Source organism: Rhinopithecus roxellana, chromosome 4, assembly GCF_007565055.1.
Source record: "Rhinopithecus roxellana isolate Shanxi Qingling chromosome 4, ASM756505v1, whole genome shotgun sequence".
NCBI classification, from domain to species: Eukaryota; Metazoa; Chordata; class Mammalia; order Primates; family Cercopithecidae; genus Rhinopithecus; species Rhinopithecus roxellana.
The window spans coordinates 178,472,990-178,487,115 of NC_044552.1; the positions used below are offsets into that span (position 1 = coordinate 178,472,990).

At 49.0% G+C, this 14,126-nt stretch overlaps 1 protein-coding gene across 1 annotated transcript; it reads left to right on the forward strand.

Moving 5' to 3' along the window:
• The first annotated feature begins 10,267 nt into the window (after positions 1-10,267).
• Positions 10,268-11,825, forward strand: LOC104678356 (UL16-binding protein 1). The gene is given in 5 exon segments (XM_030929621.1): positions 10,268-10,289; positions 10,524-10,787; positions 11,010-11,226; positions 11,228-11,300; positions 11,694-11,825. Coding segments are annotated over 5 exon segments (708 nt in total).
• The last annotated feature ends 2,301 nt before the right edge of the window (positions 11,826-14,126 follow it).

A 14,126-nucleotide genomic window follows, 5' to 3' on the forward strand; every position in this document is an offset into this window, starting at 1 on the left:
GACGGGGTTTCACCGTGTTGCCCAGGCTGGTGTCAAACTCCTGAGTTCAGGTGATCCGCCCCTCTCGGCCTCCTGAAGTGCTGGGATTACAGGCGTGAGCTACCGCGCCCGGCCCCTGCCAAAGAACTATTGACAAAAGAAAAATAGTTTGATTTGATTTATTCCAAAGGTAAAACCTCTGTGCTTCAAAAAGGTCCCGCCTGCCTGATGCCCCGCAGGGGGCGTTCGGCCGCCGCCGCCGCCGTCCCAGCAGGAGGGACAGGGCCTCGAGCGGGTTGCGGTGGGCGGACTCGCCCATCGCGCCAGGGACAGTTTTTTTTTTTTTTTTTTTTTTTTTTTTCTCAGGGCTTGAGGTGAGGGGAAATGAGAGGCAACTGCTGGCTTCCTTCTACAACCCGGTGTGGGGGACTGGGAGGACTTCACACCCGGCTTATGCGGAGACATCACCTTACAGCTCGGGCCCTTGGGGCTCCCACTGTGCGGCTCCCCTGTGGATTCCCCTCCTGCTTGCTTTGAGCCTGCTGGTGGGCGGTGCCCGTGACCCACTTGGTCCTGAGGGTCCACGGGTCGGGCCAGGAGCTTTTCGTTGTCTCCTCCAAGACCCCGTCGCTTGTGGACCAGGGCTTTTGGTTCCTCCGCTGGGCTGGGGCCCCTTCCAGGATGGACGTCCTGAGGCGGAGAAAAGCCCCGGACGTGTGGAAAATTAGGTTCACTGAGAGGATGGGAGAAAGGGAAGGAGAAGCAGGTGGCAGGAGAACAAGGAGAAACCCCCGCCCCGAAAATGGGAAGAAGGTGACACAGGGACAACCTCCCCACCCCAGGTTAGTCAGGGTTCTCCAGACGGACCGCACCAATAGGATGTGTGTGTGTGTGTGTGTGTGTGTGTGTGTGTGTGTGTGTGTGTGTGTGTGTGTGTGTGTTTGTGGTGTGTATGAATGAGAGTTCATTAGGGAGAATTAACGCACACGATTTCAAGGCGCTGTCCAATGGTAGACCGTCTGCAAGCCGGGGAGGAGAGAAGCCAGTAGAGGCCAGTTCAAATCAGAAAGCCTCAAAACCGGGGAAGCCCACAGGGCAGTCTTCAGCCCCTGCCAAAGCTCCCAGAACCTCCCGAAGTCGGAAACTGCTCCTGCAAGTCCCAGAGGCCAAAGGCCAAAGAACCTGAAGTCTGATATCCAAGGAGGAAGGAAACAAGAACCCACAGGGGAGGCAGAGAGAAGCCAGAGAGATCTGCTCGCAGTCACCCCACCCTCTCCCGCCTGCTTTCCTCTAGCCCAGCTGGCAGCCCGTGGTATGGTGCCTACCCACAGTGATGGGGTTTTCCTCTCCGAGTCCCCTGACTTAAATGTTAGTCTCCTCTGGCAATACCCTGACAGACACACCCAGAAACAGTCCATTACCAGCCATCTAGACATCCCTCAATCCAATCCACCGGACACCTAATATTCAGCATCACAGCCCTGCAGGCCACATTCTCGCCCACACTCAATCCCGACTCCATCTCTCTGCGCTCTACACCTGGAAGGAGTGAAGGATCCAGTCTCTCCATGTCCTCCCTGTGATTACGATGACAACCTTCCTTCTGGGTGTGAGGTGGCATCTTCTTGTGGCTGTGATTTGCATTTCCCTGACGGCTATGGATGTTGAACCTCTTTTCATGGGCTTAGTGACCAATGTATACTTCGCCAGAGAAATGTTCATTCAAAACCTTTCCACATATTTATATTGCATTATTTATCTTTACAATATTGAGTTGTAAAGAGTGCTTTATATATTCAGGATACCAGTCCCTTACCAGATATATAATTTGCACATGTTTTCTCCAAGCTGTAAGTTGTCTTTTCGCTTTCTAAATGGAGCGCGAAGAACCCGGAGGGACTGGGCGGGGCGGAACTGAAATCCCCGGAAGGAACTTTGACAAAAGGTTTTTGCGGTTGAAATCCACAAAAGCCTTTAATAACCTCCCTGAGGCGAGCAAGAGGCAAAAATGACTTTAGAGCGACTCCGACCCGATTTCACCACCCACAAACACACAAAAATGAACAACACAGCAAAAGTACAAAACTCAATCCCTGCTCTTTGTGAAACACGCATTTAAGAAAACAAAGAAGCAGCGCTCGAGTGGGAGGAAATATTGCAAAACAATGAAGTGAAATGATCTCCTGGGAAGGACGGGAAGCAGGAGACAGGCGGAGTGAAAGGTCAGGGCGTTTCTCCCCGCTTCGGCTCCACCCGGGTGACCAAAGCCCGGGACGGCTCAGCGGGAGGCTCCGACATTTCCTCCGCGGTGAACAGCGGTGTCGTCTGCATTCCGTCGCCAAGTCCTGGTCCCAAAGGCGCTGGCTGAGGGCCCCACGTTCATTCATTGCATCCTGGCTCTGCTTCTGCTGCGGGACTGTCCGGGGACAGCGAGGGCCAGTGAGTTCCAGGAATGGGTCGAAGAAAGAGGAGAGGGCGTCCGGGAGGAGGAACTATCTGACCGCGCCGTGCCCTTCTCCATTCCCCGGGCAGGGCTCCTTCTGGCTCTGTCGCGTCCCTGGGGTTGCTTCTCCCTGCCCGTGAAAACACAGTAGTAGAAATGAGGCCAGAAAGGAACGGCAGTAAAACAGCTGGTTTTCTGGAAGAAATGCCAAGATTCTTGGTCTCACGACCAAGGAAATCAAGGACAGGGACGCACATCCACGGAGTGATATTGGAGCAGGAGTTTTATAGGCGAAAGGAAAGAAAGCTCTCTGTCACAGAGAGGTGTCCCGAATGGGTTGCTAGGTTGTAGTAAAAATGTCAGGGTTTTTATAAATGGGCTAGTGAGGAGGGGGTGTCTTATCTCCATAGGGCGCGAAGAACCGGTTAGGACTAGGTGTGCTATCTGCATAAGGCAGAGAGTCTCTAGCAGCCCCCACCCCATTCGTTGATCATAAAAGCCAACTCTTAGTTTGTGCTGCTCTGTGCTAAGTACCTGCCTGTGATAAAAGCAGATGGAGAGTTTCTGTGCCTGTTCCCAGGCACCTTCTTGCAGCTGCAGGCATCCCCACCTCATGCACGCTTCCGGCTTCCCTATCTCAGTGTGCCTAAAGAAATGGACAGGGGCCAGGCGAGGTGGTTCACGTCTGTAATTCCAGCACTTTGGGAGGCCGAGGCGGGTGGATCACCTGAGGTGAGGAGTTCGAGATCAGCCTGGTCAACATGGCGAAACCCCGTCTCTACTAAAAATAACAAAAGGCGTGGTGGCGGGCACCTGTAATCCCAGCTACTTAGGACGCTGAGGCAGGAGAATCGCTTGAACCCGGGTGGCGGAGGCTGCAGTGAGCCGAGATCGCGCCATTGCACTTCAGCCTGCGCGACAAGAGCGAAACTCCGAAAAAAAATAAAAATAAAAAATAAAAAAAAAGACAGAAGGAAGGCAGGATGGAAGGAAGAAAGAAAGGAGAAAGAAATGGACAGGAATATGCTCATTGAGACCCACTGTTTTTGCGGGGGCCGACTCTATGTATGTGAAGTTTGGTCATTACCCAGCAAGCTCCTCCTTCCGTGCCCGAGTCTGATCTGCGTTTTATAGCCTGATCTTCTAGGCTCTCTTTGTAAGAAGAGAAGTGACTTCTTTGAAGTGCTTGAGGTTAGAAAGGGAGCGATTTCTGAGCTTCTTTTTGTTAAAAGGAAGTTTTTTTGCCTGGAACCCTCTTTACCCGATCTGCCTAAATGAGTTCTTTCTATCTCCTATAACAGAGGTTGGGAGGGAAAAGAGGATTAGAGGGGACGAGAGGGCGTGGCAAGACTCTCTGGTGAGGCTGGCACCTCCACTGCACCCTGGGGCGGAAGGAGCCTGAGCTACCAGGACATGGGGTCAGGACCAGAAGTGAGGCAGGGGATCTTGCAGAAATGCAAGCATAGACATCCCAGACAAACACAGATGCTCTTTTCTCACTGACTCTCCACCACACAAACCCTCCAGCATCCCCAGGGCTCCCTGTCCTTCAACTTCTCCCTGCACTTTGCTGCACTCACCTGCAACCAGGGGCTCAGCAGACACTTCCCTCCCAATCCCCTCACCTTAACTCCAACTTTTGAGAATGCAAACGACATCATTTAAGAGCTATTAATGCACAAATTAAACCGATGGGTGCAATAAAAACTCATTACCCTTCAGACAAAGTTTTACAATGTTATAAAGTTCACCCCTTTATCCTCCTTTCAGGTGGCCAGACTTATTTTACTGATGGCTCTTCCAAAGGCTGAGCAGTTATTTATGGACCTAAGCATACTCAAACAATAGAAACCCCTAGAGTTGCAGCTCAATGCTCAGAATTCATGGCAGTTATTCAGGTTTTACAGCTCACCGCTTCAACTCCTATTAATATTGTCTGTGATTCAGCTTATGTTGTAAATGTAGCCAGTCACATTGAGAATGCCACTATTAAAAGCACCCTAGAACCAGAACTGTTTAACTTGTTTTTAAGGCTTCAGCATGCTGTTCACTCTCGTGCTGCTCCTTTCCATATTTCTCATATTCACTGTCACACACAATTTTCTGGGACTCTATCTCTAGGTAATGAGAGACCAGATGCATTGATTAGCTCTGTATTTCAACAAGCTCAAGCTTCTCATGCCTAACTGCATCAAAACACTTCTGCCCTTACTTGTATGTTTCATCTGCCTCACAGCCAGGCTGGAGCTATAGTGCAAGCCTGCCCCACTTGTCAACATGTCCCCGCTGTTATACCTGTGGAAAGATGTAATCCACGAGGCTTAGCTCCAAATGAAATCTAGCAAATAAATGTTACACACATAGCAACCTTTGGAAAACTTAGTTATGTTCATGTGAAAATAGACACTTACTCTCATATGATACATGCCACATGCCAAAGGAAAGAAGTGGCCATATCTGACAACACTGTTTGTCATCAGTTGCCCATATGGAGGTCCCTAAACAAATAAAAACTGACAATGGACGTACTTATGTTAGTGATACTTTTCGACATTTTTTAGTCATCGGCAATCACTCATAAACAGGAATACCTTATAATCCTAAAGGAAAAGGCATCATAGAGCAAGCACATCAAACAATACAACGTATGTTAAATAAACAGAAAGGGGGAGTAGGAGATCAGCTGTTACCTCAAACAAAGCTACATTTAGCTTTACTTACTTTACATTTTTTAACTCCTGGTACAGATAATAAGACTCTGGCAGAATGACATTGGCAAGTGTTGGAGGAAAAAAAGAAAGTTTACCCAAAGGTATTATGGAAATACTCAGAGGAAGAACAATGAAAAGGCCCGGTGGATTTACTGACATGGGGATGAGGGCATGCTTGTGTTTCATAGATCAAAAAAAAAACCACACGGGAAACTGAGAAACTACTGGAGCATCAGAGTCAGGCCACAACTCCTGACTCCATGTTTATGGCCATGCGAGCAGTAATATCCTGTGCGGTATGTTTTCCCTGTGCAGAGGCGAAGACATATTAGGCATATATGTTCCAAACCCCCTAGTAGTACGACCTGTACTCTGGAGTGACATTCATCCGGAGCTATATCATGATCAAGGAGCATGGGCACCAGGACCCTAACACAGAGCAATTCGACTCTCAAAACAATGGTATTAATTACACTGCTCCATTGGAAGGACTTCCTTTATGCATCACCTAGAATACATCACTCAACCGCAGTTGTCCTACAATTCAATCCCAGGCATGGTTGAGTTACCACAAAAAATATATGTACCTATTGGGCCTTAGCTCTATTAATATTACTGGTGTAGCTACTAATCACTCCTGGCCCAATCGCCCAAATTGTATTAATCATACAGAGTGGGCTCCCTCTAATAATTCTAACCCCCCTCCTTGGACCCAGTGTCTTGGCTCCCTAGCTAGACAACAGTCCATGCCAATAGGAGACATTATTGACTGGGGTCCCCGTGGTTATTTTGCTGGGAGAGATGAGCATCAAACCTCATGACATGAACTTTGCTGGCACCGGTGGCAAAACTCTGACATCTCTTTGCCCCATCACATTGGGATTCAATCCCAATCTGCCACACAAATTGCTTGGCACGGTACAGGCTTTAGCCCACCTTTACCTCAATGGCATTATCAAGGAAAAAGAGGTCCAATTCAGAAATCAATTTGGAAAGCAGCACTCCCATTTATGGATGGCAGCATTTAGGTTGAAACATTATTCAGTGACAGTAATAGAGCTAAACGCAGTTTTAATGTTACTCTTGTAGAAAATATTACCACTCAGTTTACAATTTGTGTTTTTAATCCCTATGTTTTCCTAGTAGCAAAAGAGGACCAACTCCAGATGGATGATGTCCAGTTGACTTGTGATTCCTGTCAACTGTATCATTGCCTTAATACTAGCACCACACAAACACAGAGTATATCTACCCTAATCATTCTAGGTCACATTCCTGGCTTATGAATTCCTGTAATTTTTTCTGAGCCTTGAGCGGCCACCCCCACTTTAGGTCTTATAAAACTCCTTTTTACTCAGTTTACTCATCATGCTCGTAGAACCTTGGGCGTGATAATTTTTGCTATAGTCTCCTTAGTTACATTAATAACCTCTGTTGTGGTGTCTTCAGTAGCAAGGCACAATCTCCATTCAAACAGCTCAATATGTAGAAAACTGGACACGTACAGCCGACCAGGCATGGCTATTTCAAAATAAAATTAACACTGAGATACAAACAGAAGTGGCAATGTTAAAGACCGCTGTTCTGTGGCTAAGAGAACAAGTATGAAGTTTGCAGTTACAGCAGCAACTGCATTGTCGTTTTAACCATACCCATATTTGTGTAACCAATTTGAAATATAATCAAAGTGAATATCCATGGAGCCTTGTAAAAGCCCATTTACAGGAAGCTTTAACATCCAATGTGACTTTTGATATTAATGATTTACAAAGTAAAATCCTTAACCTAAATAAGCAGACTCAAGCGTTTCAGCCCTCTTTAGAAACTTGGGCAGAATTTCAGCAAGATTTGGAGAGCCTTAACCCTTGGACCTACTTCAAACAGCACCTCAGTGTCTTTTTTTAAAATATATAACTATTGGATTAATGTTATTATGTTTCTGTTTTCTGTTCATAGTCTGCAAAATCAGCTGGACCACCAAACGGCAATTGAGAGCTACACAACCTGTGATTACCTTTATCCAATTAATGTATAAAGAAAAAGGGGGAGATGTTGCAGGCCCAAGAGAAAATGGGGGTCGTGACCAACTCAGTATACCACTGGAGGCTATATGAGTAACGGAAAACTGTTCTCATAAAAGCAGAATGTTGGAAAGCTGACAAACTGCATCTGCTGCCAGAAGGATTACGGAGGGTGCTCACTCCCCGCAGTGCAGTGTTCCTTGTGATTATCAGTAGAAACATCTGAAGCCTGTTGTACAAAGAAAACAATTTTGTATACCTGTGATAAATCAAACAGCTGACCAACTGTTACCTCCCCCTCCCTGCTCTTTCTACCTAATAAAGGTGAAGGGCTGTAAAAGAAAAGGGGCCTTGTTCACTAGAGGCAAGGAGCCCGCGACCCCTTCTTCAAAACATATCTTCTTGTCTTTGTCTTAATTTCTGCGTTTGTTCCCCTTCATTCATCCGATAATAAATGACAACAACACACTGCCACCAAACAGGTCACACACTTTTACCTTCTATCTCAGCCCAGCCCTGTCACCCCACAGGCCTCCCTCACCTCCCCATCCATGAAGCAACTCTCACCACCTCCCCCACCAGCCAGCACCTTTTCCCCCTTGTTGAGGACACATCCCAGTAAACACACCCCAAGCTCCCAAGAGAACCCGTTCAGGGGGGATGGAAAGTGCCGTTTCCCTCAGGATGACCCTGAGAACGCAGGTGAGTAGAGGCATCCACTTTGGCCCTTGGAGCCTAGATTCGCCTATTCTTCCTATTGGGAAGCCAGCGTCATATAGAAAGGTAGGCAGGAGTTGGAAAATCCTTTCTAGAAAGGAAGGCAGGAAGCACTTTGGTCTTTTCAGGGCATGGGTTTTCTGTCTCTGTGTCAAGTCCTGTCCCTTTGTAGAGCAACAGCAGGCCAGGACAACCTGAAAATAAAAGAGGGCCCAGATTAGGACACTGTCCTAGGTTGCTGACCCCAGATGAGGATACACACAGTGACACAACAGTTGATGGCCCATCCCCTAGGGTAACATCTCCAGGTGGGGTCTCAGCTGCAATTCCAAAAGTCAGAAGCAGGTCCTAGCCTGCCTGTGGCTTCTGGGTGGTGTGGATGTGATGGCAGTGGGGGTTCCATGGTTTGGAGCCTACTCTCCCCTCCTTTGCGGCTGAGTGGCATCTATGGTCCACCAGGGCCATCAGGGTCATCCCCTGAAGCCTCGGGTGTGAGCTGAGGGTGAGGGGATGCAGCTATGTGGTGTCCTGGGGATCGGGGCCAACTGCTTCTGAAGATTCTCCGTTCCCTGTGGCCCTGCTCCTCCCCATCCCAGGAGAAGCACCTGTGTCTTCTCACTGTTGGGCCTATCTTCCTAATGACATACAGGGTGAGGAGCCCACCCCGTAATGGGCAGCTCTGAGGCTGTGTGGTCACTGCCTTCCCATGGCTGGAGGCCCCATCTCTGCCAGGGCCTAGGATAAAAGGAGAACCACTGTTGAAGGGTGTGATGTATTTCCTGCTGCCAGTGGCATGGCCTTCCTTCTGGGCACTAGGGGAGCTTGTTGATTCTCCAGTTAGGAATTGTTATGGACTCTACACAAAATGTTTTTCGACCACAGATGCTTCTAGAATCTAATGTGTACTGAGTCCTAGGGCCCTAGTGACAGGTCCAGCCACACTCATCACGCATGGATTGTCTGTGGCTGCTATCAAGATACAGGGAGAGAGTTGATCAGTGACAACAGGGACTATGTTGCCAGCAAGCCCCTTATATTCACAATACAGCCCCTCACAGCAAGCTCTGCAGGCCATGCGTTTATGTGAGGAAGTCGGAAAAGAAGCTTTGCACTTGTTGTGAGGTTGAAGGGTCTTTCCTCATTGGAATCTGGACTCTGCTTCTAGTAATGGATCCTGGGTCTGTCTGAGAAGTGGCTTAGTGCTGGAAACTCAGCAAAGTAATACAGTTTTCTAATGAAATGTCCACTTTCTGCCTCCCAATGATCCAGCTCTCTGTTTTGTCTTTATTTACTGTGGTTAAAGTCCAGCAGGATCCGGGTGAGTCTCCATCTGTTTTGCCTCTTGGTCCCCCTTGTTCTATGAGCCATGAGTGTAGCTCTCTGTGGCTCAGGACTCCAGCTGGCATTGTGACTTCTCTAATCATTTCCATCATTGCACCTTCCCTGCTCCTGACAGGTGACAGCCTCCACCTAGGATCAGTTATTTCAGATCATTACTCCTGGGAGCCATTTAGGGAAGAGTATTTCCTACCCCCAACCCCGGCTTTCAGCAACAGGCATCCCTGGGCTTCTTGACAGTCTGCTGCCTTCTCCAGGGCCTTCTTTATATGCTAGGTAAACAGGAGTCCTCCAGGCTTCCTATGAGCACAGAGGATGGACATTGTTTTGGATTTTCACACTCAGACCTCTCTGGCATGGGTGCTTCTCTGAGCCTCTGATCCCTCCCTCTACACCCTGCCTTAGAAGTTCTAGATCTTCGGGGCCAGGTGCAGTGGCTCACGCCTGTAATCCCAGCACTTTGGGAGGCCAAGGCGGGTGGATCACAAGGTCAGGAGATCGAGACCAACCTGGCTAACACGGTGAAAACCCCTCTCTCTACTAAAAAAAAAAAAAAAAAAATAGCCGGGTATGGTAGCAGGCGCCTATAGTCCCAGCTACTCGGGAGGCTGAGGCAGAAGAATGGCGGGAACCCAGGAGGCGGAGCTTGCAGTCAGCCGAGATCACGCCACTGCACTCCAGCCTGGGCTACAGAGTGAGACTTCATCTCAAAAAAAAAAAAAAAAAAAAAGAAGTTCTAGATTTTCCACTTCTCGCCCTGTGAACCATCCCTTTTCCTTTTCCAGGGTTCCAGGAATGCATCCTCATAGCAGGTAGGCATGATGGCCAGGGGCTTTGCCAAAGTGTTAAATCCTGTGACTATGACAATAACCTCTTTTTTGATTCAAATTGGATTCTGTCTTCACCCCATCCACTGTGTTGGAGCATCCAGGGCATCCCCCACACCTTCTCCCACCTCCCGCAGTCCATAGAGGCTGCTGCCGAAGGTCATCCTCATCAAGGCCTTTTCCTGCCACAGCAGGCCTGACACCTCCAATGACAGGGTCATGTGCTGACTGATGTGGGCAGAGCCCAGGTGGGGTATGTCTTTGGGGGGACATGTGTTTTTTTTTGGCTGCAGGGAGCATCCTCGTCTTGAACTCACATAAGGGAGACGCTCTAGTCTTTAGTTGACATGACAGTCCTGGCTGGGTCACATCTTGCTGCCAGCCCAGCCTCTCAGAGTCCTTCTCTTGCAGTCACCATAAGGAAGAGGAGGGGTCTCAGGTTCCACTTCCCCCCACACCAACCCCCTCCTGTGTTTTTCTTCCACAGACACACACTGTCTTTGCTATGACTTCACCATCACTCCTAAGTTCAGACCTGAACTACAGTGGTGTGAAGTTCAAGGCCAGGTGGATAAAAGGCCTTTTCTTCACTGTGACTGTGTTAACCATAAGGCCAAAGCCTTTGCTTCTCTGGGGAAGAAAGTCAACGTCACAAAAGCCTGGGAAGAACAGACTGAAACCCTAAGAGACGTGGTGGATTTCCTCAAAGAGCAACTGCCTGACATTTGAGTGGAGAATTGAATACCCAGCGGTAAGTTAAAATTGTCCAGGACAGCAGGGAGCAGACAGGATAGCAACTTAGCAGTATTTTATTGGTTTCATGTAAAAAATAAACCAGAAGTTTGTGTTACCCAAGAGGCTGAGAAGCATGGGCAGGATGCAGCAGAGAGAGCAAGACCAAGAGCCAGGAAAGGAAGCAGGGTGGGGCTCAGGATTTGTCAAGATCAGAGCTGATCTCTTTCCAATGGGGCAGAGCCCCTCATTCTGCAGGCCCGGATGTCTTGTGAGCACGAAGCCCATGGACACAGCAGAGGACCTTGGCAGTTCCTCTTCAATGGACAGACGTTCCTCCTCTTTGACCCAAACAACAGAAAGTGGACAGTGCTTTATCCTGGAGCCAAGAAGATGAAAGAGAAGTGGGATAAGAACAAGGATGTGACCGTGTTCTTCCAGAAGATTTCAATGGGAGACTGAAACTTGGCTTGAGGAATTCTTGATACACTGGGTAAAAATGCTGAAGCAAATCAGTGAGAAGAAAACAAAGGTAGCTGTCTTGAGTTCAGATCTAATCAGCCAGGTGTGTGTGTGTGTGTGTGTGTGCATGTATGTGTGTGTGTGTGTGTGCATGTATGTGTGTGTGTGTGTGTGTGTGCGCACGCGCATGTATGTGTGTGGGAGTGTGAGTGTGTGTGTGAGTGTGAACATAACCCCCTCTTGGGGGGCTCCTCCTGGGGGAGCTGGCATGCCTCTTCTCTCCCATCCTCCTCTCCCTTCTCCCTCCTGACTCCTTTTCCTCCCTGCCCTTGCTTCTGCTCCCCTCACTGTGGATTTCTCACCAGCCTTGAAACTGGGCAACATGGTGTTTCCAGAATTTTATCCTTAGTGTTCCCTCCTCCTGGGACCATTTTTCCTTTCCCTTCTTCTGCTCTGTTTCTAGAAATCCAACCAAACCCCCTCCAATGACAGCCCTGAGATCCTCCCTTCCCCTGCCCTGGGGCATGACCTCCTCTTCCACCACTGCAGGAGGGTGGGCTGTGCTGTCACCTTGCTTCCCTCAGCAGCTGTGTGAGCTCCCTGAGGACAGGGACACCCCTTCTCCCTTCCTACCCCAGGACCTGTCCCAGGGGCTGCCCCACATCAGAGGGGGACAAAACCTCTGCCTTGCAGGATGACCTGGGGTGGCAGGAGCTGAGGAGGCATCTCCTCAGATTTGAGGCCCGGGCATGGGCAGTCCTCTTAGTTGGATTAGGTGCCTTTTGGTAGCTTTACATGGGTGTGACAAGGGAATCGGGATTCCATCTCTGAGGCTAAAAGAGAGATCTGGGTCTAGTACCAGGAGGTGGGGTGCTGGGAGAGCCTTGGTACACCTAACTCAAAAGGAGGAAATTCACAGCTGTCTTCCCACAGAAAGTGGCTTGAGTTCAGCAATTATGGTGGAAGGTGAAGAGTAGAGGCTGCTCATGAGAAGGTTTTTTAAAAAGTCAGTCCCATGGACCCATGGGGTTCGAGTCCGGGCCATGAGGCAGCTCCTCTGACATCCTGCCTTCTATGTACTCAAGGTCCTGAGCCAGCTGATTGCCCTGTCTGGAGCAGAGTGGACTCAGACACAGGGGAGCTGAGCTGCTGCTGGAGTTCCATGGGCACCACTGGACTGGACCAGCAATGAATAATGTGGAACAGGGAAGGTCACCTACGGAGCTATGGGTGCTGCTCCCAGTGTGAGGAGAGGCTGAGGAAGGAGAAGGAAGGATGTTGCCTGCAGGCCCACCCAAGGCCAAGGGCACAGGAATACAGAGCCCCCTCTTTGGATGAGTTCCCCAACCTTTTGCCATGTTTTAGGCCCTCTCATCAGAGGGTAGAGAGGGCCTTGAGTGAGGGAGCAGGCCCCTCCACTCCATCCCCTGGTCAGGTGCAGGGCCTGGGCTGACTCTGTGATGTGACAAAGGAGGAAGGAGATTGGACCAAGCTGCAGGCACCAGGGTTGGGACTCAAGGGAAAAATAGGTCCATTAGTGCAGGGGGCTCTGAGACTTGGAGGGACTAGGGAAGGATTGCCTGGAAAAGTGGTCTGGGTTCTCCTCCACCTCTTAAACCAACATTTGTGTCATTTCGGAAGGTTGAAGATGATACTAAAAAGCCCCCGTAAGCACGGCCTCAATCAAACTTGCCCTTCTGGCTGGCCACCTGCGCATCACCTACTGTGTATTTCTAGACCAACAGGAGTTCCAGACTTAGCAAGTTTAGTGAAAGATTTCTGTTTTAGTCTACATCAACCTAGAAACTCTGAACTAGCAAAAATGAGACCAAAATGCTGGAAGGATTTGGAAGTCACAAATATACTAATGACTTCTGAGTGACACATAAAAATATTAACCACATCAATCTAGATTTCTCCATGTATGTTCCAAAATGTACAGATCAACAAATGGTACAAATAAAATACCATCTCCTGTATCTTCAGCAAAATGAGGAGATAGGAAATGCCTCATCTCTTAGATCTCTGTCTGTAACAGACATGACGGAAACAATTGGTGAACCTTGAGAGGAGCATGAGCATGAGATGGTATCATGTGTGGATGTGAAATCTGCTTTGACGATCATATTGTGGTTATTAGTAGAGTGTCCTGGTTTGGAGGAAAAACACTGAAGTATGGGTCATCAGATGATGTCATTAAAGACGGAGGGGGCACCAGGGTGACAGCTCACTCTCAAGTGGGCAGAAAGAGAAGTTCTCTGGACTGTGCTGCAGCAACTGTGGTTCTTGCTTATTTCATAATTTTTCATACTATTTTAAAAGCACATCCAAAAATTCAAGAAAACTTACTTTTTAGAAATTCATGTGAAGAGTCAAATAATTCCATAAATGCAGCATAGCTCCTCCTCCTCCTCCTGCAAAGCCAGGGCCTCCGGGTGTTTCCCTCTCACCCTCTGTTCTCAGCCTCAGGCAGCTTCTCCTGCCCCCTCGTCCCCTGCAGGCAACCCCCAGGCCCCTCTAAAGACTGAAGCAGCTCAGGCCCAGAGTTCCTTCATCACTTTCTAAATATATGTCCTAATCCAGATGAGACTCAGATCTGTGAAGGGGTGGATTTCCATGGGCACAGGAGCCGAGGGAGGGTTCTCCTTTTGTCTGGGGCTCACTTTAGGGCACAGCCATTGATGGTCGCCCAGGCCTGAGTCTTCAGCTTCAACCCCTCTCCATGCAGCTCATCCCTGTGGTCACTCCACCCACCCACAACTGAGGAATCCCCAGCACATCCTCATCTCAGTCACCATGGAGGCATCTGGAACTGTGGGCAGAAGTAGGAGGGAAGTGAGGGGCCCAGTGGCCCCAGCCGGCTAGAGACGGCTTAGCCTGGAGTGAAGACTGGTAG